Genomic DNA, 17,901 nt, shown 5'->3' with positions numbered 1-17,901 from the left:
AGCAAACCAAGAGAAGCAATTTAGCAAAATAGAAGGGCAGGTGGGAAAATAATTTATTTCTTCTTTCTTTTACTGGTGTTTGCTGGTTTTCCATCTGGGCTCAGGTTGTTCAGTGCTCTCGCAAGGTTTAAGTAAAGGTCAGCAGCTTGTTCAGGCATAGTCAGTACTTACATTCCTCTGTTTGCAGTTGTGCTCGTTGCTGGCAGGGAGAGCCTTCAAAGTTCAGCCCCCTTTTATCTTTGACTTTAAACCAATACAAGACTGGACTGTTGTTTTGTTAGAACAGTTAGGTAAAACTAGACCTAATCCAGCCCTGAAGGTGCATTGTTGCTGTATTAGCACATGAAATGCACTGCAATTAGTCTGCTGGCATACGGACAGTATATGGAGTTTTTGTGGTTTTGAACACTTCAAAAGCCCACATTCATCAATTTGCTTCTGAAGAGCTTTGCTTCCTGAAACCAGTGCCTTTTCCTTCACAATGCTTCACAGGAGGCTACTGTCTGTTATTAGAGAAATGTGCAGGCACTTTGCAAGACACTTCCTTTAAGAAACCAAACAGATTTGTTGTAGTTTTTTCCTTTTCTGAGACAGATAGGGGAGTCAGTTCCTATTTCCTCTAACAGACTTTAATGCTAATGCATAGTTACAGCAGCTGCTAACATTCAGGTGAGTGTCTCTTGAAGTTGTAACCCATGTTTATTTTGTATAATAATAAATATGAGGTTAAAGATACGAATTTAAACATGCAGTGTTTAGCATGGACAGCAGCATTCTTGGTTTTGCAGAGTAGACTGCTTTTGTGGCAGCCATAGGATTGCTCGGCACACAGCTCTTTCTCTTGGCTTTTTTTTTTTTTATTTGTGTATAAATGCCAGGTGGATGGTAGTGAGGTCCTAAGCCCACCTGCAGCAGCAGAGCTCTTGCCATGGACCACAGCAGACCTTGAATCCAGTGCTGACACCAGCAGAGGTGATCTCTGGCATTCCCAAGCCCATGTATCTGCTGCAAAATGTGACCTCTCTTGTGTTCAACCCTGACAATCCCACACATGGAAAGACAGAGTAAACCCATACACAGGCCTTGGTTTTCTTTAGTGAGCTTCTTGTCCCTGGAGGAAATGAAATACCTTCTTGTATAAGAATATTGTGAGAAAGAATGGAAATTGCTTCCTTTCTTAGTGGAAATAACCATCAGAGACTCCATCCTTCCAATAATCTCTATCAGTCTCATGGGCTTTCACAGAAGAAAACAAGATATTAAACACAAAAACATTATTGTTTTTCATTTAAGTCTAAATTCTGTGAATGTTAATTTGGACATTTTAGCCAGCTTTTTCTCTGGAGCAAGCTAGTGAATGTTTTACAAAGCTGTATTTGTAGTAATTTGGGTTTTGTTTTATTAATCGAGAATCTGTGAAGAGCATCTGTTACTCTGTGTCCACAGCATCATCTCAGCCCCATTTGGTGAACCGTTCTGCTGGCTTAAGAACATCTTTAAAGATGACAAGAAGCAGTTAGGACAACTGTAACCGGATTTGTATCTGGAGGTTCTCTCTCTGTCTTGCTTCCCACTGCTGTATCAGACAGAAGCTAAAGGAGGAGAGAAGAGAAAAAAATCACGTTCACTTTCTCCCTTGAGAACTGCTGTGGTGAAAAGGGATGTCCTGCTCGAGCTGCTGCCTGGCAGAAGGGTGCACAGAGCTCACAGTGTTGAGTCTAGCAGGGACCTGGTTTATGGCTTGCTGGCTGGTGGTGGCTGGTTGTCTCTTCTTACTGGGGCAAAACCAGTTGCCCTAGGCACTGCTCAAACATCAAGCAAGAGAAACAAGTTTGCTCTGAAGAGCAAAGTGAGATAAGCAATAAGCTTGCAAAGATTTTACTTTGCAATTTTTTGGAGCAATGCCGCCTTTATTTGGGAATTTGCTGCCGCCTTAGTTAGAAAGGGTTTTTTTATGCAACCGGAAAATGCCTCTGAGGCTGGAGACCTCAGCTCACTAAATCAGTCTGACGTTTGTTGATGGAGAGTATGTCAGCTTGGGCGCAAGGCAAAAGCTCACGAAATGCTCTGCACTGGGGCTTGGAGAGCTGAGCAGCAGTAAGGCTGGACAGCAATAGGCTTCGGAGCCCCTTGCCTGATTTGGCACTCACCGTTCTTGCGCTGGTGTAGTGAGTTTGGTTTTCTCTGACCAACTGAGCTTAGTTCTTAAATTATGAACAGTCACAACTGCAGTGTTAGTACGGTGGGTTGCTTGAGTCAAGTGGAGTTGAATGCCTTCTCTGTGCTTGTTCAAACGGCTGAACTCAAGTAAGGCAGGCATTCACATTTACCCGTGTTCAGGTGCCATGGGAATGCTTACTGGCAAGCACAGCATGTATTGATCAGGGTAACCCTGCTGAAATCAGGGCCAGGGTGTGAGCAAGCAGGTATTTGTGCATTTGGGATTGTGGCAGTAGCAATTTTGCAGTAATCTCCCAGGAAGGAAGCCTCTCTGGCGTGTCTGAGAGTTCCCACCCTTCACTTCTCACTACTGGGGTGGTGTAGAGTTAGTCCCTGTTGCCCAAGTTGTGTAACAGACTTAGTTCCCTTTAGGGCTGGATTATGGGGTGGATCGGTGATAAATCTCATATTAAAGAATGAGTTACAAAGGAGAAGTGTGAGGCAGAAGAAAGCATTTGAGATGAGGGTAATGCTGCCCATTCAGCAGTGCTGTAGGCTAGCTGGCAGCTGAATGAATGTGTGTTGGCAGCTCCTCCAAGGGCATCTTTCTTCCTACTGCTGTTAACAACGGGATTTTCCTGGTTTGGAGGAAAGAGCAAACGAAGACCTGGTACTCTCTCTTCTGTGCTTTCTCAGTTTGAAATCCCACTTTGTTATGAGAGAGGTGAGGGACTCTTTTCCATTACAGCAGCTATCTCCTCATTCCCTGTGATCAGTGCTGAGGTATCTCATGCTCATGCAGAGTTTTAGACTGCCATCAGTGCTCTTGATTTGTATATTCATCATAACCCTGAACTAGGTTACTCTTCCCACATGTACTTTGTGTGTGCGATTATGAAGATATCCTGAAACTTCATCTCATTTCCCTTGGCTAAAGCAAGACCACTAAATTCAATCATGACTACCTCATGAATGAACCTTTATTCATTGTGGAGTTTTATTTCAAAGGGTATGTGTTATAGAGCACTTTAAAGCATAAAATTATCCATGTAAATATCCCAGTGTAATGCCATTGATCTAATTCAGATTTCTTCTTTGTGTAAAGACTGCTCTTTCCACCTCCCACCACTTTCTGTATGTCTGTGGTTTGATGGAGCCAAGGCATTAGAAAGATGTATTCAATGATAAAGAGTCGATGGCTTGATGGGATGCAGGTTATTGCAGTCACAGGGATTTGGCACAGGCAAGGTAACATATCAGGAAGGAGGCAACTGCCTCGCCCAGGGTAAGCTGATAAACATTAGCATGCAGAGGGAAAGAAGACCGAATCCCGGAACTATCACTTGGGCTAAGAAAACACATGCTATTTATAATCATTACTTTTCAGAAGAAATTCCTCCACTAGGTTACTGGCAAATGGTAATTTTATGGTAATAACAAATTGCAGCTGTATTCTCCAGAATCCTGGAAAACACTTATCTGGAATGGAAAAAAGCCCTGGTTAATCTGTTTAGCATGTTATTCTTTCTCTTTACTCTTTAGAAATTCAGAGTCCCACAGGATTAGTTCTAGGACCTGTGCTGTTCACAGCAACCCAAAAAAAGCAATCCAAACACAACAGGGGCCTTAGCATTGATTATTTCTCAGGTGAAGGAGCTAAGGAAGGGCATGGCCAGCCCCACAGACATGTCTGTGGGGTGAGTACTCACAGACAGACAGGCAGCCAGAGGGTAGGAAGGGGAGAAGACAAGACATTCTGCTGCTCTCTGCCTGCTGAGATGTGCCGTTTCTTTCCTTTCTTTGAAAGGAAGGAGAGGAATTTGAAAAGAAACAGAGAAAGATAATCAAAGGCGTAAAACGAGTTTGGCGTGAGGAGAGAGTAAACAGAATAGCATTCTTCAGTTCCAAAAGAGATATCAGAGAGTAGGGATGATAAGGTCTATAAAATTACTGAGAAGGTGGAAAAGGGGACCAGAGAGTGGTTATTCACTGTTTCTCACAGTAGGGAACTGAGGGGGGTCAAAGGAAATTATCAGGCAGCAAATTTAAAATGAGCAAGAAATACTTTGTTCACATGACAAACAGAGAGGTTGTGGAACTGAATGCCTCTGAGTATTGTGGAGTTATAAATGAGATCAAGAATTCATGGAAGATAGGTGTCTCAAAGGTTGTTTTAAAAACAAGGTGTGGATGCAACTTCTTGCTGTGGAATTTTCTAAGCTATAATGCTGACAGAAGCCCCATTTTGTACCATGGCCCTTAAACTTCTGATACCTGCCAAAGACAAGAGACAGGGCCAGATGAACCCATGATGGTCTAACTACATCTGTCCCACCATGTCTTTTCCATGTTCTCATGTACACATAGTTTGTGGTATTCCAAAATATGGTGTTGCTTGTGTTGTTTTTGGCTGCGTTTAGACAGATGTCTTTGGAAGGTTTTGGGTCTGTCCTGGTGTGGGACTGAGCTCCACAAATCAAGGGACAAAGTTTGGATCTCAGTATGTGTGAATAATATTCGAGTGAGATCCAGTACTCTGGCATGAGTCCTGTATTCCCTCTTCTTTCTGTCCCCACAGTAAATTGCTGATGACTTCCACAAGATAGAAGACAGCAGGTATGCAGATATATGTTCCTTAGAGGAAAACAGTGTTGGAGGACATTAAGCCAATGCATCTGAATTAGAGCTATTCAAAATGCTTTCATTCTTTCATTCCTTCACTCTGCAAGGGACAAGCCAGCAGCTAGCCATGGGTGTGGGCTACTATGTGCAGTCCTGGACAGTCGTGCTCTGGCCTTGGCATGCTGTCTGCTCTGCCCATGTGCCAAACAGCATGAACACGTAGCTGTCTGCAGTGACCCTCCATGCAGGGTTCCTGCTTCTGCTTCAGAAAGGCCTGATGTCCTGAAATCCTGGACAAACAAGCTGTGATGCTGAAGAGGAAAAGGGGTCCAAAACGTTCTCAATCTCACTTGTCTACCGTTAAGTCCACAACTGTAAAAAGTGCTGTGCCACCAAGATACAAGAGAAACTGCCTTGGCAAGTGCAGTGATTCTGGAGGCTTATTACTCTGCTTAGTGCTTAGGACTAGCTGGAAGCTGTGCTCTAGTTATTATTATAATTGAATCACTTAAAGTTTCCTTCCTTTCAGCCAGAGTGTTTGTAGCTGGGGTTCTGATTTCAGACTGTCATGTCAATCTGATTACCATTTTAGTTACACCTTTTCCACTCTCATTTTGTGTGTTGTTCCAGTTTTCAGCCCTGTATTCAAGATAGAGGGACAGGATTCGGGCAGATGTGTGCTGCAGCCTTTTTATTTGACTATGTAATTGCCTTCTCTAAGAATTCAAGCAGGACTGTCTCTGTGGTACTTCTCAGTTTCACGCTGCTTGTGGATGAAATGCCTGGGCAGGCAGAGCTTGCAGAGACCACTGTGTGCTTGCACTGAGATAGTCGATAAGGTCCCAGAAAGCCAGGAGCTTTTCTTCCATGTGTCCATGATGCCACGGCAAAAGTGGCCATTTTTCTATCAGGATTATTTTAATGTCTTTAAGAAACTTGCTTCTAAATCTTCATAGCTGTAATTCTTTTGCATTTTGATAATTTTCCTCTTTAAAGTTTGCTACTATCTACCCTATGTCAGTGATTTCAAACACGCCACACCCCCCCCAACTGGCAGGCATGGAGTGGCCAGCTGGAACAGAGCAGGGTAATGACTGCCTTTTCTGTACTCACAAAGCGCAATTAATGGTAGAAAAATAACTTGATAAAGGAGTTACGCTGCATTCGCTGTGTCGGCTGTGGAGCACAGCAAAGCTGCAGTTGTTCCCCGGCAGAGGGTGTTCATGCCCTGGAGCTGTGCTCCCAGGAGTGTTGTTACAGAGGTTTTCCCTTCCATCTGGGAGCAGTAACTTGTCTTTTGAACAGCTTTAGGCAGCAGGCTGAATGCATGCAGGACCTGCATCATCTCTGCTGCCTCTTTGGAGCCCCGTCTGTTCAGGTAACCATCTCTTTTTGGTCTTGTTCTTCTAGGGATATCTACGCCCATTCCAGTCATTGGTTTGCAGGATGACTCCAGGGTGTTTGTAAATGGGACCTGTGTCCTCAATGACGAGAACTTCGTCCTCATTGGATCCTTCATGGCGTTCTTCATCCCTCTCATCATCATGGTGATCACATATTGCCTGACCGTCCAGGTGCTGCAGAGACAGGCAACGGTGTTCATGTGTGGAGAGGTGCCCAAGCAGAGGAGGAGCAGCGTAAACTGCCTCAAGAAGGAAAACAACACAGAGAACGTTTCAATGCTTCACAATCACGAGGGGGCATCTCACTTGAACTCTCCTGTAAATAAGGAGGCAGTGCTTTTTCGGAAAGGAACTATGCAGTCCATCAACAATGAGCGAAGGGCCTCCAAGGTCCTGGGCATCGTCTTCTTTTTGTTCCTCATCATGTGGTGCCCATTTTTCATCACTAACGTCATGTCTGTCCTTTGCAAGGAAGCCTGTGATAAAGACCTCTTGAGTGAACTCCTTGATGTGTTTGTTTGGGTGGGGTATGTTTGCTCTGGGATTAATCCCCTCGTATACACACTCTTCAACAAAACGTACCGCAGGGCTTTTTCCAATTACATCCGTTGCCAATACAAGACCAGTAAAAAATCAGCACTGAGACAGAATCAGTGTCTGAATGTTGCTTCAACAGCTTTATATGGGAAAGATCTGACTTTAACTAGTTATCGAAATGGCAATGAACTCAATAGCATGGAACTAGATGAAGCTGAGGAGGGCCTTGAAATGCAACCAGGGACTTCAGAGCTCTCCATAAACAGCTGTAATGTTGTAAGCGAAAGAGTGAGCTGTGTGTAAAGGTGTCTCACACAGCCTTTTGCTACGGTGTATCTGTAGCCAAAATATATTGTGTAAAAATGTAAGTGTTGGTCAAAGGACAATGTAAATATTGCATTCTGAACAAAGCTTTTTTTTTTTAAAGAAAAAAGAGAGTTGTCTTTCCAGTCCAGTACTTAAAATCATATATATTAATATACTGCAGTGAAGGTTAAGGTTCTATATTTACTGTTAATACTAGATCAGAACTATTAGTTACTTTGCATATGTCATGGACAAAATGTTTGAATTCTTCTTCCAGTGCATGAACAAAAATGCTGAATATTTATCTCAGGAGGCATTTGCTGGAGTCCAGAATGGCATGTTAATAGTTATATATCAAATACATGCTATTAGACTTGGTCAGTATAACTTTCTTTTTCAAGTTGACAGTAAATATATACTTTAAATCCTCACCCCTATTTGTGCCGTGTAAAGACTGTACAGAAACCTGGCAGAGAGACATCATGAAAGCGTAGCGGCTGTGCAGGCACCTGGCCAGACATGTCTGGTTACGGGTAGTGGCTTGCTGCCATACTGGGGCAATCTTGCGCTTCAAGGGACCTCTGTTAAATTTTAACTCCCCCTCCAGTCCTGCTGGTTTCCTTCTGTTCCCCAGGAGGCTCTGGCTCCCCTAAGGAAGGTGGGGAATGCAGTTCTGGTGTGGTTTTGCGATCCTGGCTGGGATCACTTACACACTTGGAGAAGAAGCATGAGAAACAGAGTGAACCCTAGTTATCTGCTTCAGCCATTTTATAAATGGTGTGCCTCAGATTTATAAAAAGCCCTCCTTTGGTCTTATAGCTAATCATCAGCTCTGGGATGGAGCAAGCTGTGCTCAGTGTGTATGGCACTACCTTCACAGATTGCTCAGATGATCAGGGTCTTCAGTTGACCTGGAGAAGAGCACCCTGGCTTTGCAAGAGCTCTTGTCTTCTGGGTCCTCACATTTATTTATTCCTTAGCTTGTTTAGCATTTGCTTTTATTTTTCAACATCCCGGGACTTATGCTGGTGATAAAACACTGCTTTGGGCGTAGAGCAGAAGCTGCTGTGCATGTGGTGCTGGTCAGGGTCAGGCTGTGAGATGCAGGATACACCTCACAGAGGGATGCTCAGGAGAGAGGCATAAACGAGGGTCCCTACTCATTTCTTCTGTCTCAGGAGGGGGTGGGCAGAGCTGGACAAAGTATGACTGGAATAATTTGCTGGTGACGTGGTTCAAAAGCAGATGATGACCAGGGACAGGAAGGAAGCAGACCTAGAGCTAGTCTACATGGAAGATTAATCTGGATTAACTTTTAAATTTGATTTATTCCATTTCACTCCCAAAGTAAATTATAGTATATCATATTAACACCACTTACATCTTAATGAAAGCACCCACATTGGGATTTAATGCAGTTTAAGTAATCTGCTTTTAATTCACACCATGTATAATTTGAATTAATTTTCCTCTGTGTTCCTGTGTGGACAAACCCTCCAAGGCATCATGTCTTTCTGGCACTATGCCTCTGGGGTGATGCCTATCATACAATTTTCCTTGTGTGGAGTATTGTCTAATGCCAGATATCACCCATAAGGTTTTTACATCTTCATTAACTAACACACAAATGCTGCAGTGCCCATCTAACATGGATGCATTTAGCATCACTGACAGCCTCTGGCTATGAAAACCCTCATAACAGAAAAGCTTACACCAGGCACGGATAAACTACATTTTACTAACGTGAACTGCTTGTACTCTAAGCTTGCTGTGTTCACTTGTAGAAGAAATGGAAAATTCTGCTAGTGTTTTAGCATAATGTTGTGCAGTTGCATTGCTGCGTACAGCAACAACCTCGCTGAGGCCACTACCAAAACACAACATGCAGGTTGCAGCTGCTGCTGCGTTGCTCCCAGCTTGATGCACTGAATTTGACGGTCCTCTCTTCTCCCTCATCCCCTCCTAGGAAAAATCCATAGTACTTCCATGCAGGCAGGCGAGGTATCCCAGCACAGAGCAGAGCTTACTGCTTGCAGAAGGCAGCAGAGATGAACCATGTGCCAGCCTGTTGATACTGCCATGGTCTTAAATGCTTGGGAATCCTCTTGCCTCTCAAAAAAATCTGGTAACCAGTAGGAAAAGGACTGGCCAGAAACACAAACTTGTGCCTTCAGTGACTGCCCTTTGCTCTGAGTCAAATTTGACTATCATCTCAAACAGTACAGAAAAAAAAAAAGATCACATTACTTTTTAAGTTCTTTTTTTTCCTTGAGTGAATTCATAGCACGTCTTTTCCAAACATGTATATATGTATGTGTATATATATGTGTGAGTGTGTACATATATATACATATATATATTTAAAAGCCAACCAGAGACTTTGAAAATATTTAGCAATAAGTTGAATTACGGTAGCTTCTAGCACATGTGTGAATAGGTCATGTGTGAATAGCTCATTTTCCACAGCATCCTCAAACAGTATAAGTCCACACAGAGGCATTGTCTTCGCATAGGAGCCTTCATGTTTTACCCTTGCCAGTTCTGTGGTATGGGCAAAAAGGGAACCTACTATATTTGGATGTAAATAACATGAATTGAACAGAGAATTTACAGAATTTTTATAAATGTTTTTTAAAAATTCAGCACCAGAACTGTAAATAAGTCAAGTGTTGCAACTCAGCTGGACCCATACTGATGTGTGTCACTTGTTTAGACAAACAGACAAGGGGACTGCCTTACAGCGCCTGCATTCTCTCCCAGCCAGCGGGTGATAACATTTTTGTGAATGGTTAAATACTGTCATTTACCCAACTTCCTTTGGGTCATTCACATCAGGGTTTTGTGATGCTGCTATTAATTTATTAAAGAAAGTTTGTTGGTCTAATCACTCTTAATTTTTTTCATGGTCTATCAGAAAATAAATAAATGAACATGCCCTCTCTTTCTTTCATCTGTCCCCAGTTAAAATCTTTCCTGAGTGAAAAATATATCCTGACCAAAAAACAAAACAACAAAAAGTGGTGATAAGGATGAGGATAACTTCCATTTCTCCTCCCACACTTGAAGTACGGCCCACAGTTTCTTCATAACAGAAATTAATGTCAGCAGATACCCCAACACTTCCAACCCCAAAACTTGTTAAATACGAAGACAGGGATAAACTATTCCCCCTTTTCTCCTTGCTCCCTTCAGGAATAAATGTTAAAAATGACATTTTTTAGATTACCTCAATTTGAAGAATGGATTCAGTTCTTTTCAACTTAATCAAAGTCAGATTGTCCCCACAGTAGCTTTGCTTCTCCTGAGTTGTAGTCATTAACCGTGGTGGTGCCTCAAGAAGCCCTGCCCTGGGGCTGCCTGGTGGGAGTACCCGCTGGAAGTTTTGTGTCAGTCCTCAAACCTCGGCTCAGGTACAGTTTTGTCTTATGAATAGTGTGTGTGGTGGTGTTTTGTTTTGAGTTTAGACTGTACAAGTGAAAATAGTTCCTTGGAAATAGTGCTGCAGGCTGAAATGTGTTGATTGCTTTGTTTCCCAAACCAGATGGGAGACGTGCAGGCAGGCTGCCAGTGAGACTGAGCGTGCACATAGAGGCTTCGACCCAGCAAACACATTGCCCCATTTGACTCGCATCAAGGGGTCTACTCGTGGGGTCAGCCCCTGAACTAGCACCTTCCTGAGCTGTAGGGGCCTGCAGCCTTCCCTGCTAGAGGCCAGAAGCAAGGCTGGCCATGTTTGCTAATCCTTGTGGCTGAGCAACCTGGCTTGCAGACCTGAGCTGGCTCATCTACATCTGTGATGTGTTGCCCCACACAGACAAGTCTGGGGTGTAGCATCCATGGAGCCAGCCATGGTGGCTTTGGGGACCTCTGAAGGCCTCAAAGGCTGTCCTTTGAGGACAATGGCCTGCTCTTTCAGTCCTGTGCTCACTGAAGACGAGCAGCTACTCAGAGGCTGTGGCATTTGGGAAGTGATATGGTTCAGAGCCAATGCTGAGGAGCCTCAAGGCATCCTCCTTCAGCATGGTTCTCCTTTTAATGACTTGTGAGTCAGCAATAGTTTTCATCTGAGAGATAATTTGAAGATGCTAATGTTAGGTGATGTGTGAGTTGTCAGCATGAACAGTGTGGTTAGTGCCTTTTTTTCTATAGAGACACTCATGTCAGCCATTAGTGTCTGTCTTCTGGACAGCCCTACGAAGATGTTTATCACTGGTGTGGAGCATGGCCAGTGCTCTTCCCTTCCAAGTCAGCAGGCTGACTGCAGTCTTCTGATGTGCTGGAGCCACAAGGGCCCTGGATATGGAGACCCAAATTCCAAAAGAAAAACATATTTTAAAGAAAAAAAAAAAACGACAGGCAGCTCTTCAGAAATATCGTTTAGCTTTGAGCTAATGAAAGGTGTCTGATATTCTTGCAGACAAATTATGCTAATCTGGCATTCCAAAAGCATTGTCTGTCATGTGATAAAGATGCAGATGTCTCTTGGATGGGTTTCCTCCCTGGGTCACAGTATCATTAGGATAGCTACACGCCAAGCCAAGAGCTGCACTTGGCTTTGTCTCCATTTCAAGACTGAGGCGGAAAAAGCATCAGAAGCTTTTTCGTGGGAAAAAGCGTACAAAAACCACCAAGCCTTGGGCAGGTACAGCAGAAGAAGAGATGGACACATGTACACACACATCTGCACAGATGAACACACACATCCCAGAGCCTCCAGAGAGCAACAGGAGATGTCATCATGCTTCAGTCTTCCCTTGAAAAAATCAGAATAGCTGAACAGCTGGTGAGGGGAAACCTGTGATGGGGAGATCAAATGCACCTGTAGGTCTCACTGTGAAACATGGGCTATTCCAGTGATAATGTAGTGGTGGGGGTACTTGTACCAAAAAATGCTTTTATTTTTTTCATTTTTAACAATGAAATTTTTACTGACTGTTCTGCCTCTCCCTCATTTTTCTTTTAAGTCTCAGGTCCTCTGCTTGTTTGCTTTTACCCACACTGAAACTTTTGCTCTGAAGCTGTCAGAAATCGACAGAATATCTATGTGATGTGTCATTCCCTCTTGGCTGTGCAGGGATGCTACAATCCTGTACCAACATGGAGATGAAGAGTCTTCGGGTGAGTGATTTTAGATATATACGAGACAATCAATGATTAAAGAACCACACCAGAAGATCTTTCATGAACAGTCAAGTGCATGAGCTACACACTGAAAAATTTTGCTTAAAACTCTCATGAATTGTGGGTTCTGCTGATGACGGGAGGGTTTGTTGGTACATGGGGAGGGAGTCTGGCAGTGCAGGGTGCCCTGAGTTGCACACTCCTGCTGAGAGGGTGCTTGTTTTACAACCCGGCACAGCGTGTCCTTACACCCTGCCCCACGGGATTTACTCCACTCCTCGCTGAGCAGTGCAACTGCAGAGAAGGTTGCAAAAGCCTGGCCTCCTGGGCCACAGCTTCAAGGGTTTGGGGAGGGGCCTGGCGAGTGGATAAGTGTCTAGCAGTGACACAAGTCACAAGTTTTTATTGTGGAAAATTGAGACTGTGAAGCAATCCTTGTTATTTATTACATCTTGCATGAATGTTACCTTATGTTCTGCTTCCCCAAAAACAAAGGATCTCTTAGCATGTAAACACAATTTCCCCAGCAGTTTCCTGGGCCAAGGGCTGCTGCTCTGTCACTCCAGTGGGCTGTCAGCACCGAGGTGTTAGGTGACTTGAAAAATGAACCACGCAGCATCACACAGGGGCACGTTAAATCCACTGTTCTGAACTTTCCTGTGCTTGAGTTGTAATTAGTTCAACAAATTGGATAGATTAATGTTTAATTAAAATACGGCCTAATTATCCAACGTATGTTTTTAATAGGATCTAATTGTGGCATTTTGAGTTATTTAAATTGCTGATACACTAAAAACGATCTGTAGGCTGGTGCCTGTTAGACCACTGCCTGGTTGCATTTGTTAAAATTTACAGTGGTTTTACATTTGTGCGTGCTGCTGATGTTAGTGTCTCCTCCTGCAGAAGAACAGGCGGGTGCTGGTGACGGATGCTTATCAAAGCCACTGAAGATTTTAACCAGGGTCCTTTTCCCTGACTGAAGGCTAGAACAGCTCTTCTGTGACTTTTTGGGGAGGAAGACTTCAGTGCCCTTCCTGCAGAGCCCACACATCCCAAAAATCATGATACTGCTCAAAGCAACAGGTAAGTGCAAATGCCCAGCAGAGATCTCAGCTGTGTTGGGGGTTCCTGAAGAATGCCACAATCTTGGAGGAAGGCAGGCGAGGTCATGCCAAGTCAGCGCATCTCCCGCAAGTAGGACAACGTGAAGTCAAGGGATCATGAAGCCTCTGTGTTTCCAGCCCTGAGCCGGCCCCAAATTGTATGAAGCAATATTTCATTTGCATTCTCAGAAACATCCAGAATCAACCAGCTTGGCTAGCCCGAGCCTGACTGCATGCAGTCACATAAATAAGTTTTATTTACCCACAACAGCATTTTTGTGGATATGGAGTATTATTGAAGCCAGTCTCAGTCAGCTCTGGAGAGCTGCAGCGTTGAGGTAATGTCCTGTTGGGCTGCCATTAGCTGGTGTAGTTTAAAAAACACTGGTGAGCAGCTTTAAGGGCTGAGAGCCTGCTTTGTGCTTGCACTGTCTGACTTTTTTTAATGCTTTTCTTTGTCACTGCGTTTCCAACTGTGCAGGCAGGAACTTCATGCTTTTTCTTCAGTAAAATAAATTGTGTTGTTGGCCTCTCTGTTGCTAGAAGTGGACTCAGCTGAACCTGTCAGGCAACAAGGTTATTGTTTTCTCAGTGTGAGCGTTTCTAAAGAAATTGGCAGCATGGGCACAAACTTCTGGGCAGCTACCAGCCAAGACCAATTTGAGAGTCCCAAAGGTTGGGACATATTTCCAGTTCAACAGTTAAGAGCTGGAACATCATCAGATAAAAGGCAAGGACTATCCTCTCCTGGGCTTTGTGCATCAGATGGGACCGATCAGTGGCACAGCGGCTCTCCCAGGCTCCCTGGGTGTCCCCGGCTCTGCGGTAAGGGTACGTAGAGGCAGGATGGGAACCTACATCTGTTGTCTCTGCTTTCTTCTCCTGACTAAATTTTCTGTAGTCATTCCATGGAAAAAGTTGTATGCACCGACTGGTTTAACACATTCTTTGCATCTGTTTGCTGTTACTGAAGTTGCACTTGCGTGCCATGGCCACGCAGGGAGGGGTGCTTGGGGAGGCGAGATCGACATGTCCAAGGGCAGCCGGAAGGCTGCAATCCTTGTGACAATCAGGTTTTGCACAAGCAGACTGGCAGAAAAGGCTTGCTGTGGACTGCTGCAGCAGTCAGCACACAGGCAGATCAACAGCAGATCCGAAGCAGGATGGAGCTGGGGACAGTTGGGCACTTAGAGCGGCACACGTTCACACAAAGCACTTGGCATTTTCGGTTTATCTGGCATAGGTTCAAGTGCAACCTTTCTTTGCAAATGTGGGCAGATAAATAGCTCTTCAGTGCTCTGAGCCTGACCCTGTTCCTGGGTGGTGAGGAACTGATGTGTTTACAAATTTTAGCCTTGAAATATAGAGCTTCCTCTCCCAAGAACATCATGTTTCTGTTTGGTATGCATGTTTTCTCCACCACTGTGTGAATACCAATGAAGAACATTATGCCACCCTTCGTTTGTTTTTAAATCATAAAGATATCTAGATAAGTGAATTCTATTAAAGGAATGTGTTCCTTGATTTGTAAAAAAAAAAAAAACCCTGATATTTATTACTTGGAGTTTTTTTTCTAAATGAAAATGACTCCTGCAAGTCCCTGGTGCTTTGGTGATGGGAAGCATTGAAGCACACCAAAGGTGTGACATGCCTTTACCATGCTTACCTTTATCAGCTGATTGTATCTGTCTGTATTCCGGGAAGAGGATCTTGACACAGATGGTTTGAAGAGCTGTTTCAGCTGTTCAGACAGCTCAGTCACAATATGTGGCCTCAAATTGTTTTGTTAAGCACATGTATCAGCTGTACTTTTTTGCCTTGAAGCTATGAGTACCACAGACCCTCCTGAGAAAATTCAGCTTCTACATAGACATAAACAGCTTGACAGTGCTCTCAAATGTACCCTACCACACAAGGCAGTGAGCTGCAAATCTGCCGTGGCCCATGAAGCGCTTTAGATGATATCATTAGTTACTGCACTCCCAAAGCCTCGACATCTGGAAGCTGAAGCCAGAAGGGCTGTGCTGCTTTACATCCTTTCAAGATCTATGTATTCCCTAGAGCTGCAGTGGCTCTGGGATGGGTGCTGAGACCCATGTGGCTCTGGGATGCATGCTGGGACCCATGGTGGCTCTGGGATGGGTGCTGGGACCCATGGTGGCTCTGGGATGCAGGAACTGATGCCTCCCTGCCTCAGCAGGGACATAGAGTGGGGCACAGTCCCCACTCAGCCGAGCCTCCAGTTTCAGCCCATAGAGTATTTCTGTGGGTGCTCAGTGGTACGAGCGTGGGAGGGAGGGCAGGGGCAGGCTTTGGCTGGCACGTGCCATGGGAGACGCAGCTGCAGTCAGTGCAGCAGCGCTGGGGCCGAGGTCACGACGCCACAAGGCACAAGGGGTGATGTTACCTGGCAGTCAGCCTGACGCTGACTGATGGAGCGACGGTGTGACACTTCTTCGCTTAGCAGTACAAAAAGAACAAAACTCATTTATCTTACAGTGAGAGAGCCATTGTCCCCTCTATTTAATTTTCATGTGCTAAATACTGGATTCTGGCAGAAGCGATGCTGCACCTGCTTTCCTCCTCCTCTGCGTTCAAGCCCATCTGCTGACACCCAGTGGCCATGGAGTTTCTAGTGCCTGGACTAGATGAAAACTTCAGCAGAGATGCTTCAGCCGGTGAGATACAACTTCTACCTTTTCATTTCCTCAAGTGTAAGAGGAGTAAAAAGCTCCTGAGAGATGCCAGCCTTGCTTTATGTCTTTCAGCCGTTGGCAGGTTATAAGGGGTTGAAACACTTCAAAATCTTGTATTCAGAGGCCAGTCAGAAAACTGAAAAAACATGAGGATGGCTAATGAGGAAACAGAAGGTAAACTGGTTTCTAAATTATTCTCTTGTCGGCAGCTTGAAAATAGACCTCAGCAAGAGAAGGAGGGAGATTTTGTGCGTTCAGAGACCTTGGCATTTGCCTTCCTTGTTTTGCTACTTCCCAAAAGCAGTTAGAATATGACAGATGCAAATTGATTTTGCATTTCCCTGCAGCATGCACAGGATCATGTTTTCATATATTTGACAAGTACTGACATTCTCTAGGGAAAAAAAACTCTGTAGGAAAGGTTGTTTTTTATTCTTCAACAAATGGCTTTAAGACTTTATCAGTCAAAGACAGAAAAAAGACCCTAAACTCAAGGGTATGCAAAGGAGTACTTTTTGTATGTTTGGCAAAGGCGTGCCTCACCAGACATGTGGGGCCAAGATGGTAAAAACACTGGGGAACCCAGACATGAGCTGGGAACAATAAGAGCAAAGTATGCCAAAGGATGGATTTTGAAAGTGCTTTACTGAAAATATTAATTATGGACTACAGCAAATGAATTAAACCACTGTAATGCAAATACTGTGTGAAAGAAATACATAATTAGTGTAATTCTATAAACATAGGGGAAAAAAGCATACTACTGAAATTCTAGCAAGGTTCAGGACTGTCAGCTGGCCACCTATTAGGATTAGATCTTGCACATGCTGCAGGTGTGATGCTGTGAGAAAGGGGAGGGTGCGGGGGATGTCCTGCTGCTGCAGTGGTGAGGACCCTCCGCAGGGGTGAGTTTGATGAGTGGGGAGCCCTGTACCGGGGCCAAGCCCACCCTTCCTTACCTAAACGCTCCTGTACATACAGATACCATAAGTAGATGTACTTAATTTATCACTCTGTTACTAGGCAGGTTTCTAGGCAGGCTTCAGCCTAAATTTTGTATTTTGTGGTTCCCAAAATAGCTTTGATCTTTTTTTGGGGTGAGTTCTAGCTGCAGAGGTACTACATCCTCTCCTTCGCCACCTCTTACTTGCGTCCATTCTCTTTAATTCTTCTTCCCTTCTTACCTCTTTTTGGACAAAATTAGACTAGAAAGTTTAACCCAGCTTAAACCTGTCCATCAGGTCGGGGTTGCCGCACAATTTGGCCCAAACAAAATGCGTGCACCTGGTGTTCCCACGTGGTGAAGTGGATGAGATTGTATCAGCATACCCAGGGCAGCAGGGTGGGCTCCAGCTGCCTGCCTCGCTTTTCCCCTGAGGGAGGTTCACGATGTGCTCATGTGTTTTTAGTAGACATTAAAGCTGTTTAAGAGGCTGGCAGAATATCAGAGGCCTACCAGGAGTTATTTCCAGTAATGGCAACTCTCAATGGGACTCTTTCCAATAGTTTTTTCTCGTGTGTTTTCTGGTTTTAGTCATTATTCTTAGTGCAGTAACTGTTGCCCTCGTGGCAGTGGCAGTTCTGAAAACCCATAACCCAGGTGCTAACCCACGTGCAAGGTCCTGCACATGGGATGGGGCAAACCCAAGCACAAATACAGGCTGGGTGGAGAATGGATTGAGAACAGCCCTGAGGAAAACGATTTGGGGGTGATGGTTGATGAGAAGTTCAACATTAACCAGCAATGTGCACTTGCAGCCCAGAAGGTCAACCGTATCCTGGGCATCAAAAGCAGCATGGCCAGCAGGTTGAGGGAGGTGATTCTGCCACTCTACTCCACTCTCGTGAGACCCCACCTGGAGTACTGTGTCCAGCTCTGGGGCCCCCAACATAAGAAGGACATGGAGCTGTTGGAACGAGTCCAGAGGAGGCCATGAAGATGATCAGAGGGCT

At 44.5% G+C, this 17,901-nt stretch overlaps 1 protein-coding gene across 1 annotated transcript in view; it reads left to right on the top strand.

Annotated features, from left to right (window-relative positions):
* Positions 1-7,025, top strand: part of HTR2C (5-hydroxytryptamine receptor 2C) — a 42,236-nt gene extending 35,211 nt beyond the window's left edge. The window contains exon 3 of the mRNA XM_068412069.1: positions 6,193-7,025. Coding sequence (XP_068268170.1) covers positions 6,193-7,025 — 833 coding nt within the window. The remainder of the gene's footprint in view (positions 1-6,192) is intronic.
* Positions 7,026-17,901: the final 10,876 nt, after the last annotated feature.

The sequence above is a fragment of the Nyctibius grandis genome, chromosome 13 (genome assembly GCF_013368605.1).
Source record: "Nyctibius grandis isolate bNycGra1 chromosome 13, bNycGra1.pri, whole genome shotgun sequence".
In the NCBI taxonomy this organism is placed as follows: Eukaryota; Metazoa; Chordata; class Aves; order Nyctibiiformes; family Nyctibiidae; genus Nyctibius; species Nyctibius grandis.
Note: the sequence above shows the minus strand (reverse complement) of the source record. Positions and strands in the feature narration are given on the sequence as shown.